The 22,817-nt window shown below is 42.4% G+C and overlaps 1 protein-coding gene across 1 annotated transcript; it reads left to right on the top strand.

Moving 5' to 3' along the window:
• The first annotated feature begins 4,710 nt into the window (after positions 1-4,710).
• LOC146550619 (zinc finger protein PLAGL2-like) lies at positions 4,711-21,636 on the top strand. Its single transcript, XM_085260500.1, has 2 exons — positions 4,711-4,862; positions 16,868-21,636. Exon 2 carries the CDS (start codon positions 17,259-17,261, stop codon positions 18,558-18,560), a length of 1,302 nt encoding a protein of 433 aa, XP_085116626.1. The 5' UTR covers positions 4,711-4,862; positions 16,868-17,258; the 3' UTR covers positions 18,561-21,636.
• The last annotated feature ends 1,181 nt before the right edge of the window (positions 21,637-22,817 follow it).

Genomic DNA, 22,817 nt, shown 5'->3' with positions numbered 1-22,817 from the left:
ATCAAATAATAAAAATGACCACTGATACTTTGATAATTGTATTGACAATAAAAAACTTCACAAGTACCACATGAAAACATTATTGTTTAATGCATATGTACCCTGTGACAACTTGCTTATATAGATGATACATTTATTGAAAGTGCAGGAAAACATGACTGGTTAAGCTGGAAAAAAAATTGCATATAATAAAAAAATTATTTTAATTGCATTAAAAAAAAACTCATGCTGATCACTACCATATTTCTTCATTTGGCATGCAAATCCAGTTTAGTGCCACAGCCAGCCTGGTGGGGGCAGAGGCGTGACACCTCTAGAAGTTTGATTTGAACCTGGTGGACTTTGGAGGCCAGCACAGAACCTCCAAATCACAGAACAGAAGGGCACACATCGGGAATCATGAGGGATGACGCAACAAAGAATACAGACAAACAAAGGGTTTAAATACACTGTGATAAAACAATGACCCACGCATATAGCGTTGTATGGTGAATGACTTTACTGTATTTGCTGAATTTCTCTTTGCAGCAGTTTTTCAGCTGCTTCCTCCTCTGCTGCACATCACACACACCTGTTCCCTCAGGTCCTTGCATCCATCTCAAATGGGTTAGACACGATGAGGTCAGGTGAGTGGATCAGCCTCCCCTGACACCACTGCTCCTCCCACTACACCCTCCACTGGAGGGGCATTATCCAAACAGAGGGTCAAAAGGTGGCTAAGGAGGAGAAGAGAGCTCTTTTTTGGTCTTGGGATGTAGGCAGGATGCAATGGGTGCTGTTTTAGCCATCTAAGGGCGGGCCTGCCTTCCTCCCAAGAGGTACACCAGATACTGTACCTTCCTGCGTCCAACCGCACTTTTTTTGGTGGGTCGTGAGCCCTGCCTGCCTCAGGGTCACCAGGACTGCAGCCACCAACTGCAGTCCTGGTAGAATGACACCGTCATCTTAGTAGGTGGCCACATATGCACCATGTGGAGGCAGCACCCAGTTCATGAGTTGCTGGAAAATGGCTGGGACAACTGGTACAAACCGTATGGAGTGGAGAAGGCTGCTTTATCCTTGGACTCTGCAGAGAAGGGGAACTGCCAGTTGTTCTTGGTCAAATCCAGTTTAGTAAAACTGGTCCAGGAGCTCATCAACCCGGGGCATGGGATAGGCATCAAACTGTGACACCTCATTCACCTTGCAGTAGTCAACACGGACTCATATAGACCCATCTTTCTGTACTACAAGAACTATGGGGCTACACCATGCGGTGTCCGACTCCTCTATTACCCCCATTTTCAGCATTTTGGCCAATTCTCTCCGAATAATTTGACTCTTATCCTCAGGTAACCTGTATGGCAGGGAACACACTGTTACACCAGGCTGCGTTTTAAAATACCACTCTATGAGATTTTGCACATCCGGGCTCGGAGGAGAACACATCTGCAAACCACTATTGCAATACAGCCACATAACCTAAGTAATCTGGCCGGTCCCAGCTCTCACCCGAGGAACGGGAACAGTGATTTTGCATCTGCAAATGTTTTTATTGTAGCTCGTCTGATCAACTCCTAGCTTCCTGCTCCAAATGTATAAAAGGCTCCACCCACAGGTACGTTCGGGGATAATCGTGGGCGGATCACGATTTTCTCTCACATGAGTGTCCTCAGGTAGCTGTCTGAATGCTGGACACTCGGAGACCTGTGTCTCTGAGTGGGAGACCAGAGATCATATTAACATGTGTGTCTCTGTATTAACAAACATGCCATATTGGCTTAGTTTATTATTATTATTATACATTATTATTAGTATGTAAAATAATTAGTTTATTTGTTATGGATAAAAAGTGTCTTTTTTTGTTTCAAAATAGCTGATAACTATTCGCTGATAGCTGCCAACATCTGCGAACAAATATAATTCTAGAAAGTGGTTCTATATAGTGTGTAACTGTTAATATAGAGCGTTATTAAATTTATTGCTAATGCAATCATATGGCACACTGACCTATGAGGAAATTATAAAATGACACTCGCCATCAGAAAGGTTGCCTAGCCCTGCTTTAGACACTGGGTTAGGGCCAGTCCTTTGCCAACATTCTGGTCCCCAGCAAATTGGCACAATGTTGCAGCAGCTGCACACCCCGTGGCAATGAACTGGGTCCACACAGCCATGTTCTCATGTCATCCAGGAAGAGGTAGGACCCCTTCCTTAATTAGGAGATACTTCTGGTGGGACACTGTTGACGAGGATGCCAGGGATTATGTGGCAGCCTGCACTACCTGCGCATACTATAAAAACTCCACTCAGCACCGCACGGGTCTGTTGCAGCCCTTGGTTACGCCTCACTGCCCTTGGTCGCAAATAGCATTAGACTTTGTCACAGGGCTACTTGTCTCATGAGGAAAGACTACCATCCTCACCGTCATTGACAGATTTTCCAAGGCTGCGCATTTCATAGCATTAGATAAGCTTGCCACAACCACAGAGACTGCCTGAATCATAATGGAACAGGTGTTCAGGCCCTCAATTCACATCACAGGTGTGGAAAACTTTCTGCTCCGCTCTTGGAGATAAACCCTACCTCACCTCAGGTTATCACCCACAAACTAACAGTCAAACAGAATGCCTTAATAAAGAACTGAAAACCACCCTCTGCTGCTTGGTCACCTTATCTTCCTTGGGTGGAATATGCACATAACTCATTACCTCCTCTGCTACAGCTATGTCTCCCTTTAAAGCCTCCTTAGGGTATCAACCCCCACTGTTTCAGGAACATAAGGTCGAGCTTGCTCTGACTCCCACATACACTCCTGGACAAAAGGTATGGCTTGCAGCTAAGGACATCCAACTTCTTGCAAGCTATTGCCATGCTACATCTGACCTTTTGAAGTGGACAAAGCCATCAGCACTTCAGCGGTCAAGCTGAAGCTTCCTTCATCGCCTCGGTTTCATCCCACCTTTCGAGTTTCTGGACCAGTTAAAACCAGTGCTCTCTAGTCCTCTGTGTCCACCTGGATGCTGGTCAACCTTAGAAACTCTAACTGCTGCTCATTGACTCACCACTCCTCACCTCCCTGCCCTCCTGCCACTGCAGTCCCTGGATCACTGAATCATCAGGATGTACTCTCAGCTCACTCTCATCCCTTTGGACACTCACCCGGCCAACATTGCCTCCCCCCTAGGCATTCCGGTTACATCTCCTCCTGTCTCCTTACCACAGTATCACTTCTAAGCTCTCTTTCCCTCTGTTTCAGAGACCCCTTTTTAAGTTTCATGCACCACGCATAATTCCTTTGTGTACAGTTTTCACTTGTGTTAATAAAGTCACATTAACCTAATCCCTGCTGTCCTGTCTGAGTCTGCATTTGGATTCACATTTACATACTGGCCTCGGCTTGCCTTGACAGCCTCCCCTGACACCACACCCTGAGCCCACTGCTCCACTCCTCCCCTGCAGCTGAGCCACCAACCACACCCTGCCACAAGGTTCATGATAAATCTAATTTCATTCTATGTTAAATTTCAACCAAAACCTTTGCTGACATACCTCTTTTAGCCCAATTGATCAGTTCAATATTAACCCTTTAGAGCCGGTCAGAGCGGGCACGCTCTGTGATGAAGTGATAGTTAGGGCTCTTCTCCATACAGTAGTATTTGCTCCTCCATACAAGTATAAGGGCTACTTCAAGTTTAGATCTGTCAGCACTATTTTGCTATAGTGAGAACAAGAACCTAAATTGTACATTAAAGTGACTGAAGTAGCTAGCACATTTGGTTTCTAGTAATGTCCACATTAATACATTTTTGTTTGAAAGCGCATCTTTTTCTCTCCGTTTTGGCCTTCCCTCCACACTGAGACTGCGTTTTTGGTCAAGGCAAACAGGGCTTTTTGAAAATGCTCTCCAAAGTGCATACATTTGAAAACAGCGTTTTCACGTCGCAGTGTGGACTGCGAAAACGCGGAGGCTTTCGAAAACGATGATGAATTTTAGTCATACGATGCAGTCATGTGACCAATTAAACTAAGATGGCGGAGGCAGTTGTTTTGTTTGATCTCAACTTTGACAACCCTATTAAAGATTAATATCAGTTCGTACATGCTCCACATAGCTTTTCTTCAAATTCTTTAATTCTCACTTGCTTTTGCAACTTTGTACTTTTGTGTTACTGGCAGCAACAACTCCACATCATTGTCAGTCTATTTAAAAAGTTGTTGGAGATCTTGTCAAAATTGATGGAATTATAAATAGATATAAGCATTGTCAAAGTTTCATGCACCGTGCAATACTACATGGAAAGCATCTGAGTGGCAACAGCTAATTTTTCAACATGACTATGATACCAAAACCAGTGGCAATACAGTAAAACCATACCTAGATAAAAAAAACAAAACAAAAAACACTACAAAAACAGTAGAACACTTCGAATTGGCGTCCAAGAGCCCTGACCAGTGAACTGTCCACTGTGGGCAACTGCTCACAGTAGCCCCACATGGGCACCAACAGGGCATTTTGCTGGGGCAATATTTAAATGATTCCTATTTTTAGGACTGAAGATTGTGCCAACTATGGTCTAACAATGATGCGTAGTTTAAAAGTAACAAACTCAGGAACACTGCTCAGTGAGTTCTACGTTTAAATTGTCAACAGTGGTCACATCAAAAGCAGCGCGATTCTGAATCTCCGTGTGTGTGTGTTCACAGCCCGTTTTCTACAGTTCTAAATCCGTGTGACGTCACTCTCCCAGAATGCCTGGCTTCCAGCGCGGCGCCCAGCAGTCAAGGCCCGAAGTCCAACAAACACCTTTAAACTTGTTGCAAAATGTCGACATGGAGTCGGAGCGGAGGCTGGACGGAGAGGTGGACCTAGGCTCTGTCGGTAAGTACCACCGATCCCTCGTCTGATCGGCCGAGCTGGAGTTTAACGCTGCTGGGCAAAGTATGTGAGTTAGCTCCTGCGAGACAAACTCCGACGCAAGTTAGTGAAGCGTTCATCTTTTGTTGTTTAATCAGCTTGTTGGCTCGGTTAATATCGGGACTTCATCCTTAGTTGCACTGACACCAGTCTGTGGATGTCCCTGATATAAAGCACGTGTATTATAGACCCAATAAACATGGTAATACACAAGTACTAAACCTGATTTCACATCCACTGCCGAATGTTGTAAACGCAGGCAGGCTAGCGGTCATATTTAGCCCGATGTGGTAATGACCCTGTCCACCCGCCCCCCGCCCCCCCACTCTTGTCAGTCCACAAAGCTGCGTGGGCTCAGTTTCCCGGCGCTCGTCAACTCATCAGTTTGGCTCCTTCACCAGGAAGGTACTTAGTAGTTGAGTTCAGGAACTGAAAGTTATTAGGCAGAAATTAATTTGATTGCAGCTCAATACTTAGGACCCACAAGATGGCACTGCGATATCCCGGCGCTACTTTTCGTGTCAGCTTCATTCAGTGCCTCTGTCCAAGTTAGAAGAACGGGGACCTCGTGTTCAGCGAGCATCGTGGAAAAGCACCAACTTTCTCCCAGTCACAGTGTCAGCTAAACAAGTGAAACTGAGCGAGAGCTATGAAAATAAACATTGGTGAATTCTAACGCTTTAAAAATATATTTACCAACAACATTATTGAAAGTGAACACACATTTTTATACATGGGAATAAAATATTTAGTCTAACATCACGGTTTAAAGTAACAAACTCATGGAAACAAAAAACCGTGACTTATTCTCTGCACAGAGTAAAAGCAGTTAGCCCAGCACCAAAGCCTGCTCGTGAATTTGTATGTGTGAAGTGAACTTAATGATGCACTTGACAGTAAAACTGCATGTACTAACTAGAGAAGTTATATAGCAAACGTTTGGTTATTACTAACGGGCCCAAACATGTAAACGCACACGCAGTGGCCACTGGTTTAGGCTGATGGAGATGACTGATCACAGGCTTTGACCCCATAGCCACATTTCCAAACACGCTCACAAATGTGAATGTGAGAATAACATAAAAAGAATAATCTGTGAGCTTCCTAATAAGTCACAAGTAGCAGCCATAATCACTTTTACATCAACACATTGCGAGTAGTAGGGCTCCATGATTATGGCCAAAACGATTATCACAACTATTTTTATCAGTACTTCGATTGCAGTTATTTTTGACAATTACTCATTGAATTTGGTGACAAAAATGTTTTTATTTCCATGTCATAAACACTGCATTCACATTTTTCATTTTTGCAGAAATCTTTGCATCAAAATAAAGCAATTCCTGTTCATTTAAACAAATTGAGTGCATCTCATAGAAGAAAAAAAGTATAAATGAAAAGATTTTACAGTACAATACAATACAATACAGTTTTATTTATATAGAACATTTAAAAACCCGAAGGCACACCAAAGTGCTTCACAGTAATATGGAGAGTCAGCATGAGTCAATAACAGGGTACAAATCGGGCACTAGCACAGACAGGATAGAGGCACTAACAGACCAGAAGAGTTAGATAAATACAAAATCTGCTAAGAAGACAAAAACAGCAGTAAAATGAATAATAAAATAATAAATTTAATACAATTTAATAAAAGATTTAAAAGTTTAAAATTTAAAAGATTTAAAAGGGTATTAACTGGTCAGGAAAGCCAAGTCAAATAGATATGCTTTCATTTAAAGGATTGGATAGAGTCCAAGGCTCGAATAGAAGCAGGGAGGCTATTCCAAAGGTTGGGTGCAGCTGAAGCAAAGGCACGATCGCCTCTGGTCTTCAGTCTAAACTTAGGTTGGGCCAGGAGTAATTGACCTGATGATCTTAATGCACGACAAGGAGTGTACAGTGTACAGTGAGGTAGCTGGGCGCATTTTACCCAAATGCAATCAGGATAGCACACCTTTCACTTTGATCTTGTCGCACTGTTTTTCTTGGTCTTCATGCATTCATACTGCACTTTATTGTGTGTTTTCAGGGGGTTGTTGTTGTTGTTTTTGAATTAGTTGTCGTTTTGCAGTGCAGACAAAACTCCATAGCATGCTTTGCATATCATTTGGTCTTGCTTAGTGTCACTTTCCCAGTATGGCCACAGTATGTCTAAACAACAGATAATGATCCACATTGAGGGACAATCTCTTCAGCTTCTGCTGTGTCAGACGCGTGAATTTGGTTGTTTATCTGTCTTTGTACATAGTGTTACTCGTCCAGACTAGTCCAGGAATCTTCATGCTGCATGTTGCAGGGGACCGCTCTAATTGGCACAAGCAGGCATGTCATCAGGGGCTGTCTGAGGGAGTACTTGATTTTCTTCTGCTTTGTGTTCTGTATTTGGAACACTCATTTTTAGTATCGCTCCATCATGTCCATTTAATTGTAGAAAGCCAAAATTGTGATCAAGATTAAAATCCAACTAATTGTTGAATATTAAAAATAAACAACACCCGTCCATTCATGAATTTATTTAGGGAAATGGTCAGTAATAAATATAGTTGAGGGCAAAAAAGGATTGGTTAACTTGCTTATATTAGAGTCAGGTGATACTGAATAAGGATAGCAGTCAGCCATCATTGTCATCTTGTTTTTATCTAAAAAATTAGGTTAGTTAACCTCCAAGGACCTGGCGTCCACATATGTGGACATCACATTTTGGGTTGTCTAGACCAAAATACTTAATTTTTCTCTAGAAGGGCCTGATATCCACTTACAAGGACATTATACTGCCACTGTTCTATCAAAATTTAAAACAAATGTCCTCATATGTGGACGCCAGGTCCTTGGAGGTTAACTAACCTAAACAAAAATTTGGTAAAAAAAAAAAATCTGGTAATTCTTTGTTTTTACATTCATCAGGTCCCAATCAACCCAAATGCCAAAGAAAAATTAAAAATGCATGCCATGAAAGAGTTTGGGTCTTAGGAGGTTAAAGCCTAATCTTTGCAACACTTGTGAAACATTCACGGCATGAACAAGCACAATTTTGTAAGACCTCATTAAAGAATTGTTGATTATTTTCAAGGTGGAAAAAAAAATCAAGACTTTGAGCTTACGAATTGACAGATGTTTGTAGGGTTGCACAGGGGCGTAAAATTTCCGGTAAATTTCCGAAAAGTTTCTGGTAAATTTCCATGGTAAGTTAAGCTTGGGAATTTTGGAAATATTCCATATTGGAAACTTTCCATGGAAATAATGGGAATTATGGAAATTAATGGGAATTTAGGAGAACTAACTGGGAATATATTATTTCCAAGCATAAATATAAACAGAAATCATAAGAAAACCTCATGCAAAATGTTTTCAACAGATATTTCAACAGATTTATTTGTAAGTACAGTAGAATAGAACACGTTTCAATAACTTGTTTCATGGATGAATAAAAACAGAAATGTTGAGTTCAATATTACCATCCCCTAACCCCGCTCATTCAAAATTGCCCCCTGTCCAAAAATCTCCACAAAGTCCCATTCAAAAGGTTAAATGAAAAATGCCACTTATCCTCCAAAACGTCCCATTAAACATGCAAATCTTCCTTCAAGCAATCCTCTTTTCTCATTTTTGCTCAGTCAATAGACTCTTCCTGGACCTCATCATCATCCAACAACATGTCCACTTCTTCAGCATCCAACTCTGAATCTTCCTCTTCAGTGTCACTTTCCAGCCTTGTTGAGGATGGCTCTGTGTCAGGCTCAAAGAGCCGTAGGTTTGCCTGAATGCCGACCAGCTTTTCCACTCTCACATTTGTGAGCCTGTTGCGAACCTTTGTGTGGGTGTTCCCAAACGGTGACCAGTTGCGCTCGGAGGCGGCTGATGATGGTGGGATTTGGAGGAGGATGGAGGCTACAGGTGCAAGGGCCTCAGATTCACATAGTCCCTTCCACCAGGTGGCTGCAGATATGTGCTGGCATGACTGCCATATTCCATCCCCTTTCCAAAGGCCTTGCTTTGTTCGATACTTTGCCAAACTGCCTAGAACTTTGCCTTTATCGAGACCCAGGTGGTCAGACATGGCTGTAATGACCGCATAGGCACCGTTGATCTCTTCCCCAGAAAGTATGCCCTTGTCATATTTGGGGTCCAGCATGTATGCTGCATGCACTGGCTTCATGCAGAACTCCCTCCGCTGTTCCAATGACTTGACCACAGCCGTTTCCTCTCCTTTCAGTAGTAGGGGAGTGGGCAGAATTGTCTGGATTTCTTCTTTGAGTTTTGCAAAAAGGCACTGGACATCTGACAAGATGGCACCATCCCCCTCTATCTTCGCTATTGCTGCTGCAATAGGTTTGAGGGTTTTCCGACTGCTAGATACTCTTTCCCAGAACACATCATCCAAGATGACCTTCTTGATGTCACTGTCGATGCCTACAGACTGGGATATGGCCATCTCTTGCAGAGACTCCTTTCCCTCCAGAAGGCTGTCAAACATGATAACAACACCACCCCATCGCGTTATGCTGGGAAGCTTCAGTGTAGTACTCTTGTTCTTTTCCTTTTGCTTTGACAGAAATGTAGCGGATGTTACTTGTTTGCCTTTAACATATTTCAGAACTTGCTTCACTCTCTTATTCAGAGTGTCCATTGTTTTTAGTGCCATTATGTCTTTTAGGAGAAGGTTTAGTGTATGGGCAGCACAGCCAATAGTAGTTATATGTGGGTAGGTCTCCTCCACATGTGCCCAGGCAACCTTCATGTTGGCTGCATTGTCAGTGACCAGTGCAAAAACCTTATCTGGTCCAAGGTCATTGATGATCACTTTTAGCTCATCTGCAATGTATTGGCCTGTGTGTCCGTTTTCCTTTGTGTCTACACTCTTGTAGAACACAGGCTGAGGAGTGGTGATTATGTAGTTAATAATTCCTTGTCCCCTGATATTGGACCATCCATCAGAGATGACTGAAATACAGTCAGCTTGGTTAATGGTCTGTTTCACCTTTTCTTGAACTCGACTGAACTCTTCATCCAGTAGATGAGTAGACAATGCATGTCTGGTTGGGGGAATGTATGCTGGTCGGAGAACATTCAAAAATCTCTTCCAGTACACATTGGATGTCAGCATCAGGGGTGAGCCAGCTGCATAGACTGCACGAGCAAAACACTCATCTGCGTTTTTCTGGCTAGTGTCATCCATAAAATCAAAGAATCCTCTGATGCCAGAGGGACCAGGAGCTGATGAGTGGGTATCTGATTCTGATACAGCTGAAACAGATTCATTTTCCTCTTGAGTGGAACTCCTGGCTGCTGCATGTGTTGGGCCTTGAGGAATTTTTTTGCACTTTGCAATGTGCTGCTGCATTTTTGTGGCATTCTTCACGTACGTCTTATCACAATACTTACACATATATACAGATTTCCCTTGTACATTAGCTGGTGTAAAATGTCTCCACACATCAGATGGCGCACATGGCATTTTTCTGTAAAATAAAACAAGAGCTTGTAAAAATGCTAATGCAATGCAAGAGATCGTAATAATACAATTGCAATATGATAATAAACAGATATAAATAGTAAGGCTAGCTAAACAACTGGAATGATCTTCAAAACAAAACAGCCAAATGAGGAAGCTAGCATCTTCTTTATGTTATACTAGCTATGGCTTATTTAGCATCTAACAGATGCTAGCATTTTATTTAGCATCTTATCAGATTGCTATCTACCAGATTAATACATTTTATGTGATATTCACAATTTAAACATTTAATGAATATATTTTCCCATAATATCATCAAAACTTACCTCACTTGTTAAGTCCACAGGCTCAAATGTGTGCCTTTAATACTCTTTGTCCTTCAGGCTCAAAAGTGTGGTCCATGTGTACATGTGATGGAGGCATGCACAGTGCCAGTAGGTGGTCTCAATAGCCATGCAGCAAGCTTGTGCTCTGTACATGTGATTAAGGAATGGTATGGATATTCAAGTGTATTTGAATTGCATTTGTTTGTTTTTGTCAATATTATGCTAAAATATACTTTGCTGAATTATATTTAAGTTCCCTAAGAAGAGCCATCCTTCAATTTTGAAAATTCCCACTTTATTCCCATAAATTCCCGTTAATTCCCATGGAAAGTTTCCATCTTTGAAAATTCCGGGAATTTTGCAACCCTACAGTAGATGTTTGACATCCTTGTGCTCTCTGTCCCTTTTGGTAATTGGAGTCTACCTCAATTTCTTCTCTACCTGAGCACTCAAAGTGCTTTATACAACATGTCTCATACACTCATTTATATAAGCACTTTTTTCTATGCTTAAGTGGTTTCTATCCAACATTCACAGAGATTCATAGAGAGACACATTAGCTGGCTTCCTTTCTGTACAAAAATGTTATTTATCTAATCTAATTTTTCTGTGCCTCACTTTCTCTGTGCCTAACCACCTAATTGAGTCACTCCATCTCAAATAAATTTGGGCTGTTTGCTCAACCATCTCCAATTTGCATAAACATTTTGTGGTACAAAAACTTTAACTTTCCACTTGGGCTGCAACGATTCATCAGCATAATCGATGACATCAATTAGGGCTGCACGATTTTGCATAAAATGAGAATCACGATTTTTTGGCTTAGAATTGAGATCACGATTCTCTCACGATTTTCTTTTCCAGTATAAATATTTATTGCATTTATTAACTGCACATCAACTTCGTAACAGTTGAGACTGAACATAAAAACAATAAATAAACATAAAAACAACAAATGTCTCACGTTTTGTTGTTGCCGCAAAATGTTGTACTGCTTGAAATTCCGTCTCCACCGTTGCTCGACACTGCGTGTATAGAGCAGGTAGTGCAACTATCCGGTTGTTCAGTCTGACGTCACTAGCCGTGTCTGGGTCTAAACTCCGCTGCAGGTCCATATATCAAACGATCACTATGGCATTACTGAGAGTTGAAAAACTGTCTAAAGTCTTTCATCTTTAATAAAATGATCAGCGTTCTGCTCTACCAGGTGTAACAATTGAGTTTAACATCCAGGCATCCATGAAAACCGAATTTATGACATTTAACGGAGTTAGAAGTTAGCAGGGAGTTAGCTCGCTAGCTTCTATCTAAATACAATATAGCATGTCCTGACTGCGGGGTTTTGGAAACAAATTAAAACGTGCAGCTCTGCTATCACTTCCAGCATAAATGAAGACAGAAAACTAAACAGCAGTGACGTTTGTAGGGTTACTGAAGTTGGGCTAGCTGGTATATAATGATGTGCTATGTGACCGCTAGCGACACAGCTATGTTAGCATAATATGAACAAGCTAACCTTTTTTCCACTCGATAAAAGTTAACGTGAGTGTTCTCGGTGGTCAGAAACAAATGTAATCGCATGGCAGGATGCTGTAAAAGGACCAAACTTCAGCCAGGAGAACAACTGAGATAATCCATCCACAATACGAGGTTAGTCATTCATATACTGCTGCATGGGCTGGGCTGTAGTTACATCCTAGGGTTTTAAAAACTGAGCTTAAATAAATGATTAGCGGTAATAAAAGCCGAGGGAGGTCAACAGGGATCACTGACTGTTTTAGGAGCTTTTTGAGATCAAATAGAAGAAAATACAAAACATTAAACATGTTAACAACACAAAAGCCATATTAAACGCAGACTACTTTAGACCCGGAAGTAGGATTCGTCGCGTCATCACTGAACAACCGGATAGAAAAATAGTTGCGGGACGGCACTGTGTAGCATTTGTCTAGGGTGTTGATCATTTTCCTAAATCCCTCGTTTTGCACAGTGTTGATGGGAGCCATATCTTTGGTCAGGTGATAAGTGATAGCCTCCGTAATTTCTTTGTGCCTGCGGGAGTTCGACGGGTATAGGGAAGCTAGAGCTGGGCGATAGAACGATAACGATATGTATCGCGATATAACTTTTACTCGATAGAGAAATTAAGCTATCGCGATAGACTTCGCCGCTCTTGTCCTCTTAAAATAAATTTTTTTTTTTAAAAAAGGTCAGCCAATCCAAACTAAGTAGCGCAGAGCCGAACCAATCACAGCCGCAGCGTCACGTCGCGTGACTTGTTACGTACAGCACAAGTGCCAAGCCGCACGTGTGTTTGTTTGGGAAGCAGCCAGCGGGTAATGGAGGAAATGAGTGTGCCGACTAGAAAAATCAACCGAGCGTGACCGAAGAGAAAACAGATGATGGTTCCAACGCCGGAGAGATTGTCGAACGGAAGAGCCATAGAAGCTCCGTAGTGTGAAGGTATTTCGGCTATTTCAAGTCTGACAAAAAACAGAGTAGCTGCACTGTAAATGTGCCGAAAGCAAGTCTGGAAATACAATAAACTGGTGCATGCGTCACACTGTGCGCCACGTTATTGTTTCGGTGAAATGAATTTCTACAATACTGTTAATTCTACTCTCTGCAGTGTTTAAATGCTTACATATACACAGTTACTGTCCATCCACACATACGACTCGGGTCTGCTTCTATGCCCCAGCTTTGTTTACTTTTTCCCACCGAGGCTTCTAGACTTCTGATTGGCCAACATTTCTGCACGGTTAGGAATCTAGCGCCACCTGCTGCTTTGGCATGTTCATAGCAGCGTTTTCCTTCATTTCTGCCTTTATGTGTGGACGGGATTATTTTTTAAAACGAAAACGGAAAATCTCCGTTTTCAAAAACACCCGTGTACGTGTGGACGTAGCCTCAGTCTCTGACTGGAAGCGCTAATTCGTCATTCGGCTTTTGTCAGACTAAAGTAACTGTTAAAACTGTTTGAAAAGCTAAGCTATACAACAAGGAGAGATTGAGAATTTCCTTTTAGTTCTCAGTTTATTTGATACTGACAAAAGTTAGTTTTGTCTGTTCTTCTGTAAAACAAACTAAGATTTATTTTTAGAATTAATATTTTGTTTCTAAGTGGAATTGACAATTTAGTAGTCTGTTTCGTTTGTTCTATTTTGAAACTTAAACGCTTTAGCGGCTGCCTTTTGTGTAGTTTGCAATATTTGCCTTTATTTATCTGAAAAAGTCTCATGTTCTTTAAGTACATCTACCCTGTTGAACTTATTATGGGAAATAAATATTTAAATAAAAACAAGCTGCTGATTATTTCACATTTTACTTGTGAGCAACGGCACATTTAAATCTTACAAATATAGTTATTTGGCTTATATCATGATAGATATCGTTATTGCCTGAAATGAAAAAAACATATCGTGATATGAAAAAATCTCATATCGCCCAGCTTTAAGGGAAGCGCTGTATAAGGTTACCGATATTGATGTTTGGGTGGTTGACCGGGACGGATTTTCTCCTGTCACTTTCTCGTCATCCCTGACGTGCTCTCCGTTGTTTTTTTCCCTGCTAATTTTAGCATCACACGGCACAGCTTCTGTATCACGTGGTATAAGGCTCCGCCCTTGTCATTTGTTGAGCAGGAAGAGTGAGCGCTTGTTTTCATGCAGAGTACGTCCCGGATCAAAATGCGGTACAGTCGTCGTCGTCTTTTTTAAAAAAAATTTTTTTTATCGTTGTATGAATCGAGATCGCGATTTTCTAACGATTAATCGTGCAGCCCTAACATCAATTATAAAAATTTATCGACACAGAATTTGCTCCTGTCCATTTCTTCAATTAGTCCCAAGTTGAGGTCGCCCCCAAGAACAAGTGATATATTACATTGTTACATTATGAATGTACTGTGAGTATAATAATACTAATGGAAATGAGTAAGGGTAGCACAGTGGCACTGTGGTTTGCACTGTTACACCAAGAGGTGTGAGGCAACAGTGAGTTCAATTCCACCATCAAGCCAGGGTCTTTCTGTGTGGAGTTTGCATGTTCTTCCCATGTTTGCATGGGTTCTTTCCGGGCGCTCCGGCTTCCTCTCACAGTCCAAAGACATGCAGTTAGTGGGGATAGGTTAACTGGAAGCTCTAAATTGCCCATAGGTGTGAGTGTGAGTGGTTGTGTGTCTCTATCTGTTAACCCTACGGATGCCTGGCGACCTGTCCAGGGAGTACCCTTCCTCTCTAGGACAGCTGGAATAGGCTTCAGCCCCCCTGCGACCCTGGCAAGGATAAGTGGAAGAGAATAGATGGATGGAGCATGTACGTACTTGTCTGTGAGGCTATAGTGGATGTGCTGACACTGAGTGCGTGTGTGTGTGATTGTGCCATGCCGATGTGTAAAAATCAGGGGGGTGGTTTGTGACTGTGTAGGAAAACAGGTGATCGGTGCAGTGAAAGAAGTAAGAAAACCATGGAAAAGGAGGGAGGGATGAAAGAGAAAACTTGAACGAAAACAAAAACATTGTAATGAAATATCCCTAAGATGTCAGTGTAGGTTCTTAGTCATCCAGGTCACAGTGGTCATGGTAGACTACCACGACGTGAATTTGTCTGAAAACCTCACGTGGGCATGCAACTAGGGCCGCAGTGATTCATCGGGTATTTCGAATAATTTAATTATAAAAAAAATTTAGACACAAATTCTTTGCTTTGATACTTTGTGAACTCAGCTTGAGTGAAAGAAAATGTGTTTCTCGTGTTCAAAACACTAGCGCTGTTCCCGTAATCACCATTAAAACCTTTGCTGGCAGAAACTAACCAAGTTCTTCATCAAAGCACCTGATCAACAAACTCCGACATGAAGACAAGCAAACTTTGTAGCTGTTCCATCCACCGCTCTTTGTTTTACACAGAGAAAAATCTGCAGTAAGCATCCAGAAGATGCATTAAGATATGCAGATAAACTCTTAATGTGGTCTGATACATGTTTGCTGAAGGCTGATGTCAGCCGTCTTATTGTGGAAGCAAACGGGCAAAAAATGGGGCACGGCGTGTAATTTATTTCAAGGTTTTCATGTCTTTTTTTTTTTTTTTTTCCAGATTGAAAATGAAATAATATAAAATACTATCTCAGTTAAATTGTGTTCATATACACACTGACCTGAGTGATTTTAGGTTGGACAGTAAATATTAATGTCTACTCTATCATAACGTCTTGTTTTCAACAGCACAGAAACATTGCATCAAAGCACAGGGCAAACTTCAGAATGCTGATATGCTTGCTTCTCTTCATTGGAGCTACCACATTCTCCTTTAAGGGCTTACAGACACAAACTCACTCATTCACTTGTACACTTAAACACACAGAAATAAACAAAAGTCAAAAAGGCCTTCCAAAAAGACAGAGTAAAGATGCATTTTGTTTAGATTGCATGTTTATTTAGTTTTCTTTGACATTGACTTAAACCTCGTGCATTCTCCCAAGTAGTAATAAATATATTAAAAATAAGGCTTTTATGAAACCCCTGAATAAAAAATTTCTTCTTGAAAATTTACAGTTCAGTATTTAATATTACATAAAATAAACCATATACACGTGTCTTTGAATGGCAAAGATGCAGAAATGTCTGCATGGCTAGATGCAGCAGTGCTTGTTCCGGCTGACTAGAGCCTCCTTGCTGGGTGTCTCCCTCTGCTCGCTCACTGCGTTTGTGTCTAGTCTATGCGCTATCACTATGTGTTCTCTAATAAAGGTGAACCCTCAAACCTTCTTCTACTGGCAGCTCATGTCTAAACTGTTTCTCCTTTGGCACAAATAATTTACCTGTTTTTGTGTTCTGAAACTATTAAAATTCTGGCACAGTAAAGAAAGACAAATGCCAATGTCATGTATATGATTACCTCACTGCATACACGAGTAGGCATGTATCAGCTAAACAGAAAACAGTTTTAATTGCTTTGATAACTCTGTGCATGCGTGTGTACAAACGAGAACAGTAGTCTAATAACTTAACAGTTGTAGCTTTAAGTGTTTGAGCTCTGAGAGAACCATCTTTTGGTGATATAGTGGTACTATTACTATTATTGTTGTTGTTGTAGTTGTCATGTGACGTCTGCAGCACGCCATCTAAGCCCAGAGGTTTCATGTGAACACACTGACGCATTTTCCTGCACTTTTCTGTTTTGCAGGTCTGTGAAGATGCCGGGCTTCCTGTCATTCAGCTACTGAATGCTAAATTAGACTGCAGGCCAACACAAGAACATTTCTCAGGAAACACACAGACCCAGTCTCAGCTTCCAAAGCTCCTCATCACAACAGCCCTTTTGGGGTTGCTATGGCAGCTGCTGTCACAGAAACCAAGTGCTGGACACAGGCTTGCCCCAGTAAGGCAGGACAGACCTCTAGTCATTGCTGCAAGAGACCGTCAGACAGCACTTAGCATTTATCGTGCACTTTAACAAACGATCCGAACTCCGTGGGCTGATAGTACCGTCTCCTCATGAGTTTTGTGTTTATCAGCGCAGGCTCGTGGCCAGAGTCCCTGAGCAGCAAAGCCGAAACCCACCATTGTATTAGACCATGTTCCACCAGCAAGACCATCTAAAGAGCCAGCCACAGGAGAGCCATCCTGCCGTTCGGCAGCTTTTTCACTGCCAGGACTGTGGGAAGCAGTACAACACCCAGCTAGGTTACAGACGCCACCTCGTGGCAGCTCACAGTGCTGCAGCAGCCCTGCCCTGCTCAGATGTCGCTCCTTCCCTGCTGGAGCACCTGGGTGGCCATATTGACAGGCCTCCACCGTCAGAGGGAAGCATTAATGTTGTGGTGCCAGTAAGAGAGAGGAAGTACTCCTGTGAGAGATGCGACCGCCGTTTTTACACACGTAAGGATGTGCGCCGTCATGCGGTGGTGCACACAGGACGCCGTGACTTCCTGTGTCCGCGCTGTGCCCAACGCTTTGGCCGCAGAGACCACCTGACTCGCCATTTGAAGAAGAGCCATGCCCAGGAGACGGGGTTGATGCCACCCTGCAGTTCCAGCACTCCTGTGGCTACACCGAGCCCCTCCACTATGTGCCCAGTAAAAGAGGAGCCCAGCCCAGTCACCACTGAGATGGCCTCTGTCTCCAAGGAGCCCATCGAGTCTTTTTCCAGGGAAATGTACTCCTCGTACCACATGGCCAGTCCTGTCCCTGGCATGGGCCAACCTCATGGCCTTATTCAAGGCTCCTTGTCCTCGAGCATGGGTGTGGCTCGCCACATGCCCGCTCAGTCTTCCCAACCCCACCATCATCACCTGGCACCATCGGCATCTCCGCAGCAGCAGCATTACAGCAACATGCCACGGTACCAGCACCACGGCTCTACCTCATATCCTCGTGGCGACGTGGACAGCTTCCTGCTGGACCTGCAGAGTGCCCCCGCGCCTCACCTGAGTGCAGTAAACTCCTCTACCTCTACTTCTGCTTCCCCTCAGAGGGACGTTCTGGCTGAAGGGGTGAGTGCTGGTGGTGACCCACACTTGATGTCCAGGAGCCCTGCTGTGCCCTCAGCTGAGTTGTCCTGCACCACTAACATGGACCTGGGACCCCTGCTGAGCTTCTTACCTTTCAGCCTGCCACCGTACAGCCCTCACATGGGGATGGGAAGCTTAGTGATGAGCTATCCAACTACCACCACCACCACCGCGTGCTCTCCATCCTCTTCCACCGGGCTGTCCTCCCAGGCTCCAGGGCCGTTCACCTTCTTCCAGTCTCCGCAGGCTAATGCACCACAGGGCCCTGGGCCCCACAACCACACCCAACTACCTCAGGCATACAGCAGTCCTGCTATGAGCACATCCACTTCCCTACCTCATTACTACCAGGCCTTTCAGCAGTAAGCAGCTGTCCCCGCGCAGTGCTCGATGTCTTTGTTCATGAAAATAGTCAAATTAAGGAACGGCGTCTTTACTGTAAAACAGATGTCTTGTTTTAGATATTGTTGAACGCAACAAATCACCTCAGCAGTATTACCTCATTATTTAAAGTAAGCTTGAATGTTTAAGAAGGTGTAGATGTTTTAACTGCAACCAAAATATACTTGTACTTCTCCATCTAGAAACAGTAGATGCACTTCATATGGGTGCTGCTCATTGCTCTCACTGAGCCTGTCATCTGTGAGAAACGGACACCTTCCTTACTCAGGTGGATGTGAAAACATTGGCGCATTACAGAGAGCGAGCACTACCGAAAAGACTAAGCCTCAGAGCACCTGTTTGTTTGACATTTGGATCAGCTTCCTGTCAATGCCGTGCATCATCCATACGATGTATCCACATGTTATTGTCTTTCAAAATGAAGCGTATTTTGTCTGCTTCAAGTTTCAGCAACCCTGTACAAATGTCTGTCAGATCAAACATCTCATCCATCTTACTGGAAATGAAGCACAAATGAAATACAATGAGCTTTGTGACCATTAACACAGTCCCTTTTTAGAAGCTTAGGGACATTTAGTCATAAATCTTTTATTTTTTATTTTCACCGAAGACATGCCAAAACACATGGGGGGGGCTGCTCCACTGTTACCGATGGGGAAACAGGTTTCGAAATGTTCTGACTCTGAACCGGAATATTTGACACAATAGGAACTGATAAGACAAAGTTTCCTTAGAGCAAAATGAACTCATTGTGCAGTACTACCTGTTTTGTTCCAAATATTTCTGTTTTTGAGTTGCAGCAATGGATTACCTGTAAAGAGCAACTGGGTGAATCACAGTTTGCTCTCCAGCTATTCAGTTTCTTAAACCATCTCGGAGTCCAGGTTGCTGGAGCCTGTCCCAGAGGGACTGAAAAGTGGCCTCCACTCTGGACAGACTAGCAGGGAGAAACAAAATATGGACATTTAGGAGGCTGAAATACATTACTGGGGTGTCATTTAACGGCCAGTATGAACAGGATGCAGTATTACAGAGAAAAATCTGTTACTTTCATATTTATGGGGAATATTTAAACAAACCACTGGATCCCATGTTTTCTAGGTTTGGGTGTGTTTTTTCAAGTCAGCTTAATATTATTTTTCTCATTGGCGGCTGCTGCTGCAATGACCACAGCATGACGAGAAACCTTTTAAATGTACACATGTGAATCAAGGGATTGCTGGAAATGGTAGAAAGTATTGGTTGGACGGTGGCCGCCCTGGCTTCGTGACCTGACGTGGGGCCGCTGGGAACTGATTTAAGCAGAAGGAAGCTTCACATTCCACCCTGTTACCTGTGTTTTCTTTTTTCTGAACTGGACCACTGGATGTGAGCACTGTTAGAACCGAGCACGAACATCCACGTGGAGCATTTCTACCCATTTCACTGTTGCTATTAACACCGTTCTTCAGTGGCTGTGGTGCTGGACTCTGAATCTGATAAAATTAGCACTATAAGCACCCTCATCCCTCTTGTCCTGGTCTCACCTTTGCTGCTGATACACGGGGAAGCAGCTAAAGAGTGGATGGTGTCACAGGAAAACAAGAAGCCTCCAGTAACAGACCCAGTTACCTGACATTCACCCAATGTGTCAGGGCTGGTGGAATGGTTTTAAGTCTTCAACTGGTGTGAAGTGACTGATGTGATCTTTAGAGAGGGAGTCATTTAGATGACTCTTTCCTCAACCTTCATTCATAAACCCCTCTAATTAGAACTGTGCCAGGCTTCACATTGTCTTAAAATGCTACTGTTGTGCCTCTCTAAGAGTGTCTAATCTCGTGACTGGGTTGAAGCACTTAGGACAATTCTCAAAAAGTTTGAATTTGATGTGTACCTCAGACCTGGAACTGTGGCTTTCTGCTTTATTTCTGTTTGCTTTTAGTTGTTTGGACTCTTTTGGTGCCATTATATTGAAACTTTAAAGGTAGATTTGTTCTTTATGTAGTTGCAGACATAATTCAAACCTTCTACCTCTACATTGTCACGTAACTTTTGCAGCAATCATTAGAAATTGTTTTAACATGAAGCAGTTTTTAGCACTGAAGAAGGGGAATTATTCAGAAGTCATTCTGACGGCCTGCGTATACACGTGGGCTTGAGTGCTATATTGGAGAGTCATTTCTGTACTTGCCTTTAATGATATTTCTACTTATTTACTACCTCAGATGAGACGGGAAACTGTCCATCTAACTGCAGAGAAATTTCTCTGTGTAGTTTTATTTTTGTCACAAGCACATGTACTTTGTAGTTCTGTAGTTTTTATTGAAGCTAGCTGCTGCAGCTGATGCTACAGCCTGTGCGTTCACTGCTCGTGCCTCAGCCTGTTTAACACTTGTTTCGGTTAGGGATCAGGCCTCCATCTAAAGGAATTTCACAACTCTTTATTGGAATGCTGAGATGAAATTGAAGGGAGTGCTGACATGGAATATTCCAAATAAATGTTCCTACAGTGAGCGTAGCAGATTGATCAAAAATCTAATAAGTCTCCAGAACACAAAACAAAATCAACAGTCGTATGGAACTCTACATACGATACGTGTGAAGAACAATAAGCTGGACAGCCACAGAGAGGCTGTCCCAAATTTGGCATAATTGTTTGAGAATGTATGTTTGAAAAGTTTGCCAGCAAACACAGATGGTCTTCACCTGAGCTGTGACTACAACTGGTTGCACTGCTCGCTGCTCTGTCGGCCTCTGAAGCCTATCCCAGCTACCGTAGACCGAGAGGCGGGGTACACCCTGGAAAGGTAGCTTAAGCAACTATGGCAAATGTGATCAAACGCACTCCAGACTGATGGCGGAGAAGGGCAGAAACAAGGTTTCACCTCACTAATGACTGTGGTGCCTGCATTTAGCCCGGCTTTGAGAGCCAGTCCAGTGCAGGTTTAGCCACCTTAAACTTAGTTACTTTTTGCTTTAGGGATTTATATTCTAGTTTAATAGACTAGGAGACTGTGACAAGAAAAGGAGTTGTCATTTTCTAATTATCTGAACATAAAGTCATACAAAATAAAATCTTTAGATTTACACTGTCTGTGTCTATGTGCATTTTTATGTAAATCAAATTGCAAAGTTGGAGTATATGTATTTAACCAGACTTGGAGTACCTTCATGTAAGCTGTATTTGTATACAGAAACAAGGTGAATAGGATAGTAACTGTGCTGGTCTTCTGCATGCTGACGCTACCTATAGATTATTTTTAAACCAGATTTAGTTTACTTTTTATTAGTGAGTGAATTACACTTAAATACAAGCATAAGAAGGCAGAATCTGTGGCCTTAAAGCCAGAAGCTTTTCAGATATTTCTGTTAATCCCATCAAAATGTCATTTTAAAATATGACTATTGTCAATACATTAAATATTAATGTAGAGTCAAACCAACTACCAAGTGTACACTACAAGTTTGAGCCAGTATGCTTTGCATTCTGGGATGCAGCAAGGTAATATAGATGTGCCAAGATCTGTATGCGGTAACTAGCTGTGAATGATCATATAGGCTCTGTGTTCTCAAATAGTCCAGAACAAAGCACCTTCTTCCTGTATGTACCTTTGTTGCTCCCGATAAAGCAGACTAACAATTCCCAGATGGTTTGTAATGATGCATTTTGGTTTTCCCACGAGATCTCATAGTTAAAGACCTCATAGTACCATATCAGCCCTGTGTTGTGCTGTATTGCGGCTTCCCCCCCTAATTTTTAAGTACGTTTCATGACAAAAACACATACAGACACTTTCTATCTCTCTCTCTCACACACACACTCACACTCTACAAGAAGATTGTTAAATTATGCATCTGTGCATTTTAATATTTTTGAGCTGTATGTTTTGGGGGGAGGTTCTTACAGGTGCAGCATTTCTATTTGGGGCTGGAGCCTATGATAGCTGTCATAGTGACACTGACCCTAGACAAATACAAAACTAGTGAAAAACAGTCAGAAGCGACTAGGATGGGCAAAAAAAAGTTAGTGGCCCGACCTGCAAAACCGTTAGTGTTTTGAGAGTTGTCTCATTGTCGCCCCTCTAGTGCAACCAAAGCAGCTGAAACTGTTTAATAGCTCCCTCTCCTACTTAACTGACCAGATAAATATTTCAGAAATTTAACTGACTTGATGCTACATAAAATGTGTTTCTTTTATTTATGTCTGTGAAGGTTCTCAGTCATCCAGGTCATCGTAGTCAA

This window comes from Mchenga conophoros, linkage group LG20 (assembly GCF_057382185.1).
Source record: "Mchenga conophoros isolate Kocher_MC1m ecotype Shallow Benthic linkage group LG20, M_conophoros_male_GT1.1, whole genome shotgun sequence".
Taxonomy (NCBI): domain Eukaryota; kingdom Metazoa; phylum Chordata; class Actinopteri; order Cichliformes; family Cichlidae; genus Mchenga; species Mchenga conophoros.
The sequence above is the reverse complement of the archived record's forward strand: the minus strand, read 5'-3'. Positions and strand labels throughout refer to the sequence as shown.